The sequence below is a fragment of the Perognathus longimembris genome, chromosome 2 (genome assembly GCF_023159225.1).
Source record: "Perognathus longimembris pacificus isolate PPM17 chromosome 2, ASM2315922v1, whole genome shotgun sequence".
Taxonomy (NCBI): Eukaryota; Metazoa; Chordata; class Mammalia; order Rodentia; family Heteromyidae; genus Perognathus; species Perognathus longimembris.
Window position 1 is genome coordinate 137,911,620 of NC_063162.1, and position 16,276 is coordinate 137,927,895.

Here is a 16,276-nt window from a genome sequence, read left to right on the forward strand (position 1 = left end):
AGAAGGAGACCTCAGACCATTCCCTCTCTTTGTGGATGCCTTTCCCTGTCGGGGCTCCATCTCTGCAACTCTGCTTAAAATCAGCCCTGTTGACCCTGCCAAGGCTCTGGATCCCACTTATCTGCTCAATTTCCATTTTCGGTAGCACTTATCACCTGCTAAGCTACTCTATGATTTATTTATTATGTTGATTGCTTCTTGGCTGCCTCCTCTTGCTAAAATCACAGGGATGTTTACCTGCTTCTTCACCTCTGTGTCTCTGAGGCCTTGGCTGGTGTTCCTCACATAGTAGGTCCTTATCAACTATTTTGAATGAAGGAACAAATAAATAAACCGGCCTTGGGTGGTGTGTCATAAAGCAAGTTAGTCCTGCACTGGTAGGTGATAGTTCTTGCAGCCCACATCCTAGCCCCTGAGGTATCTGTGTCCTCCTGGTTCATAGCAAGGACTTTAGTGCTAGTGTGTGTGTGTGTGTGTGTGTGTGTGTGTGTGTGTGTGTGTGTGTGCTTCCCAGGCACCCGAAAGCAGACCCAATATCAAACAGAAATCAGAAAAACAAAGGATGAAAGCCATGAAAGATGGCTTTATCCCTGACACAATTGAAAGTGGATCCCACAAAGCAGAAACTTGTTCTGGAAGCCTGTGTGGTTTCCAGGCAGGAAAAGGTTGGCTGGGGGGTGGGGGTGGCCGAAATGCTGGAACTGGTTGAGAACTCTGCCACTCTTTCTAGGACCTATCAAAGAAGCGCCTTGCTTTGAGTGGGGGAACTGCCCTTTCTCCCCCTGTGGGGGGTTACTCCCAGGCCCTAGATGCCTGCCTTACTGATATTTCCTCTCTTCTCTCCCTTTGGCTGGGCAAGTTTTGATCACAGAGGTTTCTGTGTGTGTGGACATTTCCTTGGGGGTACTGGAGTGGTAGTAAACACGCAGCACACACATACAAGTATATACACATGAGGCTGAGGGAGACAGACAGATGGATGCAGTCACAAGGACTGGTACATGTGCATTGGCCTGTATGAACCCACTCCTACACATGTCTGCACACTTACCAGAAAGATACCCACAACTATACAGAAGGGATAAGAGAAGACATAGTGCTGATGACCAATGACAAAGTGACCTTGACACCTAACAGTGTGCACTCAGAAGCCTTACATGTGGGTATCTCATTAAAATCTTACCACTAGCCTAGATCAATCCTATTTCCTTTGCCCCCATTTCACAGATTACAACTGAGGTTCCACACGACCTACGTGGATTTCTTTCTACAATGGTATTACTTCTAACCTTCTGTTCTCTCACTCCGCACAGCCCTTCTGTATTCTCAGAACCACTGGTCATGTTCTTGTCTTAGGTTGCCACACTTGTCATTCCCTCTGACTGGCCCACCCTTCTCCTGATATCTACCTCCTACCATTTCATTGTTTTCTACTCCATGCTCATATGTTCCTTCCTCAGGAGGAATCCTCTGGCAACATATTCTCTCTCTCTCTCTCTCTCTCTCTCTCTCTCTCTCCTCTCCTCTCCCTTCCCTTCCCTTCCCTTCCTTCTTCCTTTTCCTTTTTTTTTAAGTATCTCTGGGCCTAATATTGGCTAGGCTAATATTCTACCACTTGAGCAACATGTGTACTTGGCAACCATCCTTCAAAGAGCTGCCCTACCACTCACTGGGACAACGCTCTACTCCTCCTGAGTCATTTTTTCCCATTATATTCACCACTCTGTGACATGAGTTAGTCATTCATTTCCTCACTCATCCATTCACTGTCTGGCTAGAAATTAAGCTGCCTAGAAATAGGAAATTTGTCTACTTTGTTCCTCACTAGGTCCTTAGGTATGAAAGTAAAGCCTCTATAGAGGATGGGGAAGGTTTTCCCCAGCAGAGGAAATGCAGAGTGGAGAGGGCTGTGGGGAGGGGGGTCAGGATGGAGGCCAGTCCAGGTGCCATCACAAGTGAGCCAGAGGATAGGGCTGGGAACTGAGTTCCCAAGCTGAGGATAGGAGTCACAGCATGAGGCTGAGAAGCCAGGCCTGGGTCTTGTGCCAAGAGCCATGGTAAGTCATCAATGGAAACCATTGTGGGGGAAGAGCTGTCAGTTCTGCTCCCAGCCTCCAGAGCCTGTCACTGTCTGGTCTCTCTGCTCACCAGCCTGTTATTTTCCTCTAGGTTCGCCATTACACATGCACCAGGGCCCCAGGTCTGGCTGCAGATCCCAAAAGATCTGAGAGGAGGTAGGAGTGTCTAGGAACAGATGTGGCGGAGCCACAGGGTTCTTTCCCACTAGCTCTCTCTTACACACCCTCCCCTCCCTGAAGAGAATTGTCTTTTACTCTAATGAGGGCCTTGTGGGTTGTAATTCAGATTGCTACTCCGCCATGCTCAGGAGCTGAGAGTCTGTCTTGCCATCGAGATCAGGGAGTAGAGACTCAGGGGTGTTTTATGATAGATGGTAGATTTTCGGATTTTGTGACAGGAGTAGCCAGAACTAAAGGGTTGAAGGAAGAGGCTAAAGGCCTATAGACTGACCCGCCCCCCTCTTTTTTTAACTGCTGTTTTTGTTGCTAGTACTGCCAATTAAAATCAGGAATTCAGGACCTTGCTAAACAAGTGCTCTATTATTTGAACTACAGCCCCAGTCCCTTTTGCTTTTAGTTTATGTGTTAGATGGGATCATATAGTAAATTTCCCTGGGCTGGCCTTCAGCTGTGATCCTCCTACCTCCACTTCCCAAGTAGCTTGGATTACAGGTGTATCTCACCATGCCTGGCCTTCTCACAGCTCTTTTTAAGCTCAGATTACTTCATTCATTCATCCAGATGAATGAATATGTAGGGGGGCCCTGTCATGCATGGAGTGTTTATGTGTCAGAAACTTTTCTGTAATAGATACATAAGTGAAGAAAAATGACTATAAGTATCATTTGTGGTCTCATGGAGCTTACATTCTAAACGTGGATGGCACACAAATGGTAATAAGCATAACATATATAAATTTCCTAAAAAGAGACTAAACACTATGAGTAAGAAGAGAGGTAAGTGAGGGCATGGCAATTGCTGGGTCTGGGTGCCAAGCTGGCTGGAATTCTCTGAGGAACTCAGGAGTCGGGGGGCCCTAAAAGCAAAGCCTTAAGAGAGAATCATCCTTGTAGCTTTTTGCAGGGAAGGTCAGACCCAGGGAACAATCACTTAGAGATCACCTAGGGCATATCTGTGTCCAGACATTCACATCTCCCATCCCCTGACTCTGCAACACAGGTGAAGGGAACAGAATGAAAGAGTGAAGAGCAGGGGTGATGAAGTCAAATGTCTCTCAGTGCACACAGAGCCTTCTGGGTCTTGGTGAACACTGGCTATTGCAAGTATCTGACCAGAGGAAAAGACATGATCTGATTTAAACTTTAAAGATTGGCATTTGCACCAAAAAAAGAAGCCTAGAAAGAACAATGGGTACAGTTAAGGGGATGTTGCAAACATATAGGCTCTATCAAGAGTGGCAGCACTGATGGCTAGCAAGTAGTTATATTCTGGAAACATTTTTAGAGCTATTAGAATTTCTCAATACGCTAGGTATAGGCAAGGGATGAAGGGAAGAGTCAAAGATGGCTGGATGGATTGTAGCTTGAATTATGTGTCTGCTACCATCTGGGATGGGAGGAGAACAGGAAAGGAATGTCGAGAGGAAGATGTGGAGATCAGCCATGTTAGATCAAAGATCTGTGAGACATAAAAGGTAGAGATGGCAGGGAAGGAGGCAATCGGTTATGTAAGGTGGGACTCAAAAGAGAACACAGGGATCAGAGAGCACCCGATAGCATTTAAAGTCTTGGAACCAAATAGTTTTGTTAAAGAATAAGTACAAGATGAAGTGGATAGAGAGAAGAGACCAGAGAAGAAGACTGAGAAACAGTAGCTAAAGAGGTAAGAGAGAATTCTTTTCCAACAACAACTTGAAGAAACCATCCACGTGGCTTTCTAAGCTTAGATGCTAACTGGAGAAGGACTTTGCTCCTTACATTTCTTTGTGTCTCTGCCTATAGTAATTTCACAAGGGTTCCAATGTCTGCCCATCCTTTAACAGGCTGACTCAAAGGTTAGAAAATTGCTGGGGCTGGGGATATGGCCTAGTGGCAAGAGTGCCTGCCTCGGATACACGAGGCCCTAGGTTCGATTCCCCAGCACCACATATACAGAAAACAGCCAGAAGCAGCGCTGTGGCTCAAGTGGTAGAGTGCTAGCCTTGAGCGGGAAGAAGCCAGGGACAGTGCTCAGGCCCTGAGTCCAAAGGCCCAGGACTGGCAAAAAAAAAAAAAAAAAAAAAAAAAAGAAAAAGAAAATTGCTGCCTGCCACCTGTTACTAGGAAAGTCTTATTTTACATAGCCATGTCATTCCTATTTGTTTACCTACCGGCAACCATGGCTTTACATCACAAGAGCAGAGCTGAACAGCTGCAACCTAGGCCATGTGGTCCATAAATCTAAACTATTTATAGGAAGATTCTACTCACTAGGACTAACTCAATGCTATGTAAGAAACACTTAGTACCATTTAAGAAACAAAATAAACTATTTCATTGACACAGTAAATTTACTGTAGCTGAGTGCCAGTGGCTCATGCTTTTAATCTGAGATTCTTATCTCCAATTAGCCATCAGAAAACCAGAAGTGAGGCTGTGGCTCAAAATGACAGAGCACTAGCCTTGAGCAAAAAGAGCTCAGGCCCAGAGTTCAAGCCCCAAGACAAAAATAAATAAATAAATAAAATAGGACAAATTAAAAGTCATGGTGGTGCTGTTTAAATATAGTATCTCAGCTTGTGACTGTATTTGGAGATTAGCTTTTTACAAAGGGCTATAAAGTAAATTGAGGCTACTCATGAGGGGCCTAGTCTAATTTGACTAGTGTTACAAGAAGAGGAGATTAGAACTCATGGGTGGAGAACAGAGAAAGAAGGCATGCACAGATGGCAGACCTTGTGAAGGCAGGAAAAAGATGGGTATCTCTGAACCAAGGAGACAAACTCCAAAGAAATAAAGTCTACTGACACCTTAATCTTGAACTTCCAAGTGTCCTGGTCTGTGGGAGATTTCACCACAACCCTAACAGATGATTTGATAGATCACTGAAGTTTGTCAAGTCCAAAGACTTGGGCTGACCTTGGTGTTCTCCAAAGGATTCATTCCAACAAGGAAAGTTGCTTCCCCTCAGCTCCCAGGGCCTTGGAAATAGTAGACAAAGTATGTGTGTGTGGGGGGAGGGGAGGGGTAACCCCATTAAGAAAAACAAGGACTGCAGACAGCAGGACAGCCTCATTCTCTGCTGCTGACTCCATCTCACTCCCCCGGCGAAGTGGTGCATGCGTACCCCCCATGAGGACATTCCCAAGCCCTGGCAACCTCCACCAGAGCATCACAATGGATCCTAGTGTGGTTGAAGCTGGGCAACTGGGAAGCCCCACACCAGAAGAAGATGTCATCAAGCTCTTAGGGAGGGTGGCATGGCTGTGGGATGCCGGGGCATAATGCACAAACCGCGTGGGTGGCATAATGTGGAATTTATCTCCCTCACTCTAAGGAGTAGGGAACAGGCCTAACAATCCCGACTCTGTCAGCAAGGTCCTCCAGAGAGTTCAGGCCTTGCTCATGAAGACGAACGACGTGGGGAACCATGGCTCATGGCTTCGGCCTCTGCCACTCAGAGATGACACATCCATATTCATGAGCGGGAAGGACGCCCTTGGGATCTATCACCCAACCCATGCAGAGATGACGGGGCAGAAGTATAGCAATGCTGATCCACACTGGATGCTGGAGGAGGAGGGAGAGGGAGGGATGTAACTTACCCCACGTCGTGAATTAAGGGGCTCCAGGCAATACCCTATTTCTATAGGACTCCCCAGGGAATGCCTCCTCCCTTGCCTGATGCTGACAGAGGAATTCTGCTTTGCCCCTGGGACCCCCAGAAGAACTTCTTAGCTCTCTGTTGAGTTCCCAATCAAGTCCACTATTGTTACTTCCTATTTAATACCAGCCAATAGTAAACCCCTGCATCCTGCCTGTTCTTGTACTGGCTTCATAGAATCTGCTGGAGGTTCCACAAGAAGTTGTAGGGACATGAAGGCTTAGAGCCCATGCTGTACCATCTCATCCTACTACACAGACTCTGTTCCCTAATTCTTTATCCACTTGCCTATTCCATGGTGCTCCCTTCATTAAGGTCTCTTGCCAATACATCTTTGGCCCTCACAAACCTTCTAGGTTCAGATAGATGACTTTGTAGGATATTATACATTGGGTAGGGAATCTGGACCAAGAACTTGGCCATTCTGTATCATGTTTCTCCAAAAGAGAATAAGTGTTGGCTTGAAACCTATTCACACCATCGTTTTGAAGTTAGTGGATTTGTCCTAGACTCACGAATATTTTGATATTTCAAATGTTTCATTCCCTGTTACAGCACACCCAGCCTCAGTCCCCAGGCAGCAGAACTGAAAGGAAACACGCTGAGCCAAATAAATCAAATCACCTCTCTGCAGCTGGCCTCCTGTAGGTTTCCACGGAGCCACAGGCTAGTATTTAGTTGGAAGACAAATGTCTAGCCGAGTCCAAAGAGCCTTACCTGCCTTTCTGACATGATGTAGAGTTGCTCGTGATCCTTGGAGAAGGCCATATCCCTGAGAACTGGACCAGGATCGACCACCTGCACAGTCTCATACTGGAGGGCATTGCCTCTGGGCCCATCTACTCGGATCTACAGAGAAAAGGAAGAGGAAAAACAAAAAGCAGATATGAGTTCAGGTCCTACACTACTCACAGCCCAACTTGATCCCAGAGATTCTCCAAATGGCTAAGGAAGGGGTAAGTGAGCTCTGTCCCCATAAAGCTCAGAGAACAAGGCCAAGAGCAGGGGGTATACAAGCTTGCCTTGGCCTCCGGATGGGAATGCTACAGAGAAGGGGAGGGGACAGACCAAACTGGGCTCCAGCAGGAATCCGGTCTCAATCTCTAAGGTTTCTGATGCTTTAGGCTAAGGTCTTTGTGGTGTTGATGGTCTTTGGAGAAGAGAATGGAGCTAGTATTGGGAAAAGCAATATGGGATATGGGGATTGGGAGAACTGAGACTATCTCAAATCAGGAGGTCATCCTACATCAGAAAAGAGATATTATTTATCATATTTGTTAGCAGAAAATAATTTTTTGGTGTAAGTATATGGGCTAATTCTTTGAAATTGTTACTCTGAGATCATTGGTCTCCTTTAGCCATTGAAACCACTGGCTTGTACTTCAGGTATTGGAGTAAATATTAGGTCTTGAAGGTTCTTTTTATCCAGGGAGAAGGGTGTGGACATTACAGGAAAATGTGACTAAAGCATGAGTCATCCTCACTCTTCCAAGAATACTTAGCAGAGTAAATTGTCCCTGGACCACTAGCAAATCCTCCTTACAATTGCGTGTAGAGACAACTGGAAGAGACTTTTCCCTCTACCCTCCATCATCACCAAGAATAAATCTAGAAAAGACATAGAATTCCGACCTGACACAAGGCTGGCCTGGCTCCTGGGTACCTGTCCAGGTTTCTAGAATCGTCCTGAGTCTGAGCAAACAGAATCCAACACAACCACACTCAGTCCTATAAATAAACACTATCCACATAAACTGGGAATAAATAATCCTGAGAATATATTTGTAGTACGTGACAGGTAGGAGATGAACTGAATTGGTTACATGTCATTAGTACAAGACTTTGCAAAGCACTTGCAATTTCAGAGGTTTTAACAACCAAACAAAAGGCAATGTTATATAACAAATATCCCCTGTAAAATATCCCCTTTATAATGTTTAATATGTACTTTGTTATCTCTGATGAAATCCAGGCAAATCAGTAAATGTGTAAAAAGGAACCAATGCTCAGAAAAGACCTCACTCTGATGACAGTGATCATATTACACCACTAGGAAGTGATGGCTCCTGATTCTGCTGAGTCCACTGAACACTGATGTCAGGTTACTTTATGTTTGATTTTAGGTTTGTTACAGATTCTGTTTGTTGTTGTTGTTTTCCTTTTAAGCATAACCTGTAAGCTTTTCAGACCTCAATGCTGGGAGACAGCTTTGCACATATGATTCTCTCAAACTTACAGGCTCATTTGTCATGGCTTGAATGGTTCCTCAGCACATATTCCTCCCTCTGTCCCTTTTTGCTTGGAACTGAACCTGAAGGTGCCATTCTTCATGCTATAGTGATTGAGAAGTAACTGGCTCAAGCTCATTCATGGGCTCTACCAGAGCAAAGTAGGGATGTATGACAGAAAGAATATTTTTTCCTCACTCTCATCAGAGTCCAAGAAACAAAGATCTGTTGGCAGCCTTTCTGTGACAAGAAGGGAAGATGGAGCCAGGGAAGGTGAAGCATAGAGCTGCAAAACAAACAGTCCTGGGTGACAGCCCCAAGCCATGTAATCCAAATAACAACAAAGCTGGCCTGTTGTCAGGAATTTCCAGATCCTTAAGACATTTCCTTATTGTTAAAGTACTACAAAGGCTTACTTGCACATGGAAAGTCCCAACTGGTGTATTGATAGTGGATAAAGAGAGACTGGATACATAAAGCAGTGAGCATGAGTTATAAAGTCTAGGGACAGGACTGAAATCCAGGGTTGACTTAGAAGTCTGCTTATATGAAAAGCCTTGGTCCTGGGGAAGGAAGGAGGAGAAAGCTATGATTCCAGAGACTTTCCTTTTTTTAAAAAAAATTAATTTTATTGTCAAGGTGATATACAAAGGGGTTACAGTTTCTACAGCCTTTCTTTAGTCATTCCTGATATTGATGCTCAAAGGCATGAGGGACAAGGCAACAAACAGTACAAGAAATGTATCCAATGCCCAACGTATGATACTGTAACCTCTCTGTACATCAGTTTGATAATAAAAATTTGAGAAAAAAAAACTGTGCTTGATGCCAGGCACTGGTAGCCCATACCTGTAATCCTAGATTGCAGTTCAAAGCCAGTCTGAACAATTAACCACCAAAATCCAGAAGTGGAGCTGTGGCCCAAGTAGTAGAGTGCTAGCTTTGAACAAAAATGTCCAGGGACAGAGTTCAAACTCCAGAACTGGAATGCACGTGTGCACGCCCGCGCATGTGTGTGTGCGCACACACAGACACAGACACACATGCACATACACAAAACACACAAAACAAGACTAACAATGAAACTGCTTTTGCTTGACCAATATTTATATTCAAAATGAACTAATAAATGAAGAGTCCTCTTTGCTTAACACTAAGCTCATGAAAATAATAACAAAAAATGCAAAGGAATTAAAGTGAAAGATGTTTAACCCTACTAATCAAAATATTTTAAGCTCTTAGAGCCTTTTTTTTTCCCTGCAGCTACCCACAAGCCACATGATGTTCGTATTGGCCAGGTCCTCTTTTAATCTGAATGAAATTGGAGTTCATGTGAATCCAATTGGGATTACCAACCAAGTCTGACTGTACAGTGATGGCCTTGGCCCCTAGCCCAGCCAGGCTTCATCCCACTAGGAAGTACCCTGGAGTGAGAGCAAGAGTGATAGTGAGAGCCCTGGCGGGTCTCCAGGCCCCTTAGGATGCCCATAGGCATGAGCTCCTGAAGGAAATGCTGGTGGAACTAACACCCATTCACTGCCCTCCATCAGACTCCCTATCCCCAGTAGAAATTAGATTCAGTGCTTGAGTAGTACCTTTATCATTTGTCTCCAACTTTCCCATTCCTTTAAGAGAGGTGATGCTCTGAATATAACAGGCCTCAGAGAAAAGTGGTCAATGTGGGGCAAAGCCAGAGGGCTGGATGAGGGAGGGGTCAGGAGAGACCAATGGTCCAAATGTCCACAGGCCTGGCTATCTTCTGTGTCCTCACCCTCCACACTCTGCCAGAGTGTTTAGGAGTAACAGGAAAGGTATTCCTCCCTACCCCCCTCACACCACTAATCCAAAGCGATCCATAATGCAGAATGGAAAGTGGTCATGTTCCTGTCTCTCAAGAGAATTTCACACACACACACACACACACACACACACACACACACACACACACACACACACACACACACACACACACGAGTTTATGTTGGAATTTGCCGAATGCTTGAAGAGAAGTGCTAAAATGTAGGTAGATTAGACTCTAACCTAATTGTCCTCACATAAACAAAGGACAATAAGAACTGTCCTTTATTTTTATCGTCCCAGGGATTGAACCCCAAGGCCTTGAGCATGGTAGCAAGCCTTCTACTACTGAAGTAGTTGAGCAACATCCGTAGCCCTTTGATTTCCTTTTTTTGCCCTTTTATTTTGCTTTTGAAGTAAAGCCTTGCATTTGAAATAAGGCCTCAACCTCATGATTCCCCTTGCCTCTATTTCTTGACTAGTTGGGGTTATAGACCTGAGACACTAATAAAAACTGTTCATTATTGAATGGCTACTAGATGTCAGACACTGACATCTCACAACACCACAAGGTAAGTGTTAATATTTTTGTTTCCTGGTAAGGTATAAGAGCTTAAATAACTTGTTCAAGGTCACACACATAGTGAGTATCAGAACCTGGACCCACACCCAGGTCTGACTGCAATATCCTTGCATCTGTGAGCATAAGCTCACCCACTAAGCCAAAGTCTTACACTGCACTGGATACGTAAATCTGCATACTCTCAAAAGTCAAAGTAGTTCATGTTAAACAACATCACCCTGGGGGTGGAAGTAGAACCTTGTCTTTAGCTACTGTAGTTCTTTGGGGGAGAGGAACATGCATATGAATGAAGATTAGGTTGTAAATTTTCCAAATAATGAGCCCTTATATTTTTGTTTTATACCTTGCAAAGCATTTCTAAAGAACACTATCTCATCTGATGGTTGTAAAATTTTTATGATGTTGACTGTCAGCATAATCATTCTCATTTTACTGATGAAGCAACTGAGACAGGAGTTGTTCTGAGCCTTTCTCACAGGTCAGTGGTAAGCCGTTGTGAGGCTAGACTCGAATCCAAGTCTTCTGATGGCTGGCTCAAGATTTGCTGATTAGCTGTTTGGAGTTTTTCAAAAGCCTTTGTCAAGGTTCCATGTGAAAAGGTATTTAAAGATAATGAGTCTCTATGGGACTTTGGGCAGCTTGGTCATGGAGGAAGAACTGATTTAAAAACAGGGAAAGACATATTTCTTTGTGGAGAAATGGAAGTGAGGAACTCCCCAAGCACTAGTGTCACCATTTGTCTTGTTTAAGATATTTTTTTAAGTGGTCCAGAGGAAGAAGCAGGAAAATTTGCAGATGATGCTAAGTTCTTTGTGATAGCAATGGAGGTGAACTACAGTTGAGATGCTCCGCCCTTTGTAGGTCTCACAGTGAGGGAGTTGTGATGGGGAAGACAGCCCTGGAGCTGGGGGCTCTTCAGGACAGAGGTCATGCCTGCTGCTTTCCTTGTAATTCCCAAGATGTGGATAGCACTAAAAAGACATTACTGAACAACAACAACAACAACAACAACAACAAAATCACATTGTAGCCAGGTGCTAGTGACTCATGCCTGTCATTCTAGATACTCAAGAGGATCAGGGTTCAGAGCCAGCCCAGGCAGGAGAGTTTATGAGATACTTATATCACATTAATCACCAAATAGCTGGAAGTGCAGGTGTGGCTCAAGTGACAGTGTACCATCTTTGAGCAAAAAGAAGCTAACGGACAGCACTTAGTCTCTGAGTTTAAGCCACAGTGCCAACACACACACACACACACACACACACACACACACACACACACTCTACTAATCCAACGATGGGCTCTGAACTTCTAGATATGATCAAGCTGGTAAGAGATTTGATCAAGAAAAGGGGCCTAGGGGCTGGGGATATAGCCTAGTGGCAAGAGCGCTTGCCTCGTATACATGAAGCCCTGGGTTCGATTCCCCAGCACCACATATACAGAAAATGGCCAGAAGTGGTGCTGTGACTCAAGTGGCAGAGTGCTAGCCTTGAGCAAAAAGAAGCCAGGGACAGTGCTCAGGCCCTGAGTCCAAGCCCCAGGACTGGCAAAAAAAAGAAAAAAAGAAAAGAAAAAGAAAAGGGGCCTCAATATCACCATTTTGTACTTTCAATACTCCAGAGTATGCAACAAGAATGCTAGGCAACATTCCAATGGGATTTCAGAGATAGCCCAACAGAGCTGTCATGTCAGTCAAGTTCACTTGAAGGTGGAGTATTATGCTCATTCTACATCTCACATGGTAGAAACATAATCCCAGGAATGACATTCCAGGACAAAAGAAAAAATTGGAGAGCTACAATGAAAGGAGACCTGTGCCTGTGTTTCAGTCATGAGTATAGAATTCCTAAAAGTTATGAGGTGGCAACTTAATAAAAAAAAGATATATTACTTTATACAGTATACATAGTGCCTGTGGATCACCTAAACCATGAGAAAGGATCAAACAGAATTTGATATTTTAAAGTGTAAAGAAACCAATTGTGGATAATAAATATAAGTTTGTGGGTTAGAAGATGATAGTTTCTGAGGCTGATACAAGGAAGAAACCCCATGAGTCCCTTGGTGGAGTGATACATTCATTCATTGCCCACCAGAATTGTAAGATTAAATTTCCTAACATTTTATCCAATATGCTCCAAATATGATCACATTAATATATCAACACAATTGTTGACATGTATACAACAACTAAGAATGAGATTTTGTGGTATTATTACTTTTTTATCATACTAAATAATTGAAAACTGGGGTATTTTATGCATGAAGCACATATCAATTGGGATCAGCCATGTTTCAGGCACTTGCTATTTAGCGAGTGGCCACCATATTGGATAGCATCCTTTCAACCATTCTCTTCCGTGTGCTCTGGCTCTGTACTCACTAAGCAGCCCACCAAATTGGCTTGGTGACTATCCTCCTGAGAGGTGTTATTGGTGGAGACCTTGCAGAGCCACAAACCCTAGTGTCTCCAGTGATCTTCCATCTATAGTGCAACACAGTGCATCTCATGGCCCTTAGGCTTTTGGTGTTCAGGGCTGGAAGTGCCAGTCAGCATTATGGTTCCTATCTAAGCCACGCAAGTCAGAATGCCCAGCTGCCTGGGTTTGGTGCTGATCTTGTTTAGCACTCTGCATTTTATACCATATTATACCATGGACACGTCTCCTTTGTGTCAGGAATCCCCAGTACCTAGGGTCACAGTCAAAATGTGTAACAGCTGCTTGCAACAGAGAGAGGACCAACCAATCAGAGTGGTTGCTGTGGGAGTGTGTTTCTGTAGGCTCCTTGCTGCTACTGCTGGGGTCGAGGTAGAGGGGACAATTAGATGGTGGTGGTACTCAGGATTCAGGGGACAACAGCTAACTGCCACTCACGTGGATGTATTTCAATATTAAGAATGGGTGAGACCACACTAGGATCTAACACTCACTATCAGCCAGAAACCTTCATTCCAGTGCTGTGTGCCCTGCTGCCTACTTGGAGCTTAGCGGGGACACAGGCACATAGACTTCCCTGCCTTCTCCAGCCATTCAGTCTCCAGCCCAGGATCTCCCTAGGCAGCCAGCCCCCTTCCTTCCAGCCCCTCTGGCCCTCTGCCCATCCACCAGTCACCACAGCACCTATCTCCATCCTCTCCATCCCTGGCACGGTGAGTCTCCATGCTGCCAGGCAGACTGCTATTAAAACATCAGCAGAGTGGCCTCCGCAAAGGTCAGCCATCCAGGGAGCTCCTGGCAGCTGCTTGTTTGTTTATTGGAACATTATCTGGGCCGGGCTGTTTATTTACATCCATTGAAGGATTGAACAATAAATATCGTCTCCCAGTAGCAGGCAGATGCTTGCACTAGAGCGTTCTGGCTGCCGTCTTGCTTGGAATAATCTCCCTAATGAGCAAACAGTGCCATTCATCTCTGAAGACATGGGCCACCCCTGTGCTCTCCCTTCCCTGTCTCCCTGCAATCCTCCCCAAACTTCTCTTCCATGTCTACACCTGTGAGGTTTCTGGGCTGGGTCCAGGTACAAAAAGGCAGAGAAATGGAACTGCAACTGAAGATGGATGAAGGGAGCAGATGAAACCTAGAGGCATTGTCCCAAAGTACCCCAAAGCCCCCACGTGAACCCCCAGGATTCCATTGTCTCACATGACTAGGGAAAACTAGCTGGTAGCTGGAGTGGGAGACTAGATAGGTTTTCCACACAGGCTGTGGTCATGGCTTATAGAGAGACACACCTCACATTTAATGGGGCCAGCATTATACTTGAGCCTCCCAGAATGACAAGAGGCAGCCAAATTTGCAATTTCCCTGTTAGAACAGGCAGGGAGAGGTAAGGTGACCAAGGCAGGAAGCAAAAGACCCAGGCTTGGCTCCTCCCTTTAGAAAGCTGTGTGTGTGATGTCAGCTCTCTCAGTTGTCCTAGCCTTGATGGACAACCAATGAGGAGACTTGGTGAGGAATAAGTGACTAGGATCTATGTCCTACAACACATAGCGCCATACTGTGCTCAGAAAGACATACAGTGAGTCACCAGTTCCAAAGTATGTGATGGATTCAATTGGCCCTCAAAGGTTCTAGGTGATCAAACTGTGGCCACTGTCCCTCGATATCTTGCCATGCAGGTGCAGAAGCAGATATGGAAGAATCACCACATCATAGAGTGCCAGAGATAGTCGCTTTCATTCAATGAATGAACAATCTGAGACGTCAACTCTAAGTGTAAATCGCCACAGTTGATACCATTACACATACACACACACTCACAGACAGGCCTCCATTTGCGCGCATAACAGACATCCATGTCAACACACTCACGCATGCTCCTTATCTCTGAAGATGAGATCACTTCTCATCTCAATACAGTGTCTGAACTTTCCCACTAAGATTCTCAAATGGCACAGGGCAGGAGACGCAACTCTGGCCGAGGAGAGTGGGGAGAACTGGGAAGCGGTGGCAGGCTGGCAGGAAGACAGAGAGGAATGGGATAGGGTCTGAGTATCTTGGCCTTGGGCTGCTTGTGGAGTTAAATGCATTGGAAAGGGGTTCCTTTGCTCCTCTGTATCCCTGGAGAGGAGATGCTTATTTTGTATGGTGGTGGACTGGGTGACCTCAAGTTGTCATGAGACTTTGGGGGGCTATAAATGTACCCCTGCTCTGGATGGGAGGGGGTTTTCCTTATAGCCCTGTACTCATTGCACATATCCCCATAACCATAAACCAAGAAAACGTCACTTAATGTCCCCTTAAATTTCCCCAGAGCTTTAGTTTTCAAAATCATTCCCGTCTCTGCTGGCACTTTCAATTCCCTTTCCCGGATTGTCTGTTCATTTCCCACAACCCCCATCACCTTCGAGCATCCTCTATGATGTATACATTTAGTGTGGTCATTGTGTCCTCTGGATTAGAATGCAAACTCTACAAGGACAGAAGTTCTCATCGAAGGATAGATCTCAAACTCCTGAACTGTGTCACAGAGTAGGGACTTAAACATTGGTTGAATGAATAAACAGATGAACCAACAAGAATACTCAAGGTACTTGTAAATGTCTTTATTCTCCCTCATGAGGCAGAATGCCCCTATTTTTACAGTGATAGAAATAGTGAAGGAACAGCCCCAGTGGACAGTATGCCCCTTTCATTATCAGTGTGGATTCTGCTTCAGGTTAGGGCCACATTTTCCTGTCTTAAGTCCCAAGACTTGGAAGGTGGTCCTACACCCCATTCCAAATTGACATCGCTGAAGTTACCTCAGAAGAGCACAGTGAGGGTTTTGTTTTGATTTCCTGATTCTAGCCAGGAGGAGGATGTGAAAGGAAAAAGGCAAGACTATAAACAGCAATTAATAAGATAGGCACTATGTGTACATGAATCCCATGTCATGTTACCAAATACTGCAGGGAAAATCGGTCCCTTTGGGGCTCCTGTTACCCACATTCACAAAGCCAAATGATGGTTTCTAGGCAGCCATTAGGAGTTCTTGTCTTTCATTGTCTTAAATCCAGGAACTTAGGGATCATGGCCTTTGAACTTTTCCCATCTGCTTAGATGTTGACAAAGAGCAAGCTACAATTCCAGAAGACAAGAGATGCTGAAGAAATCAGAAGGAAAGTCAACAGGGCCGGTGTAAAGCAAGAGCAAGAAGAAGACTTAGATTCATATATTTCAAATGTAAAAAAAAAATTAAAACCTGCCCCTCTGGTTATGCTTGTTTCAGAAACACACCACAAGAGCTTGCACAGTAGAGCTGCAGTTTCGAAACATGGG

At 44.8% G+C, this 16,276-nt stretch overlaps 1 protein-coding gene across 1 annotated transcript in view; it reads right to left on the reverse strand.

Moving 5' to 3' along the window:
* The window catches only part of Plxna4 (plexin A4), a 416,125-nt gene that overhangs the window by 142,053 nt on the left and 257,796 nt on the right, over window positions 1-16,276 (reverse strand). The window contains exon 4 of the mRNA XM_048340243.1: window positions 6,618-6,749. Within this exon, the coding sequence (XP_048196200.1) occupies window positions 6,618-6,749 (132 nt within the window). The remainder of the gene's footprint in view (window positions 1-6,617; window positions 6,750-16,276) is intronic.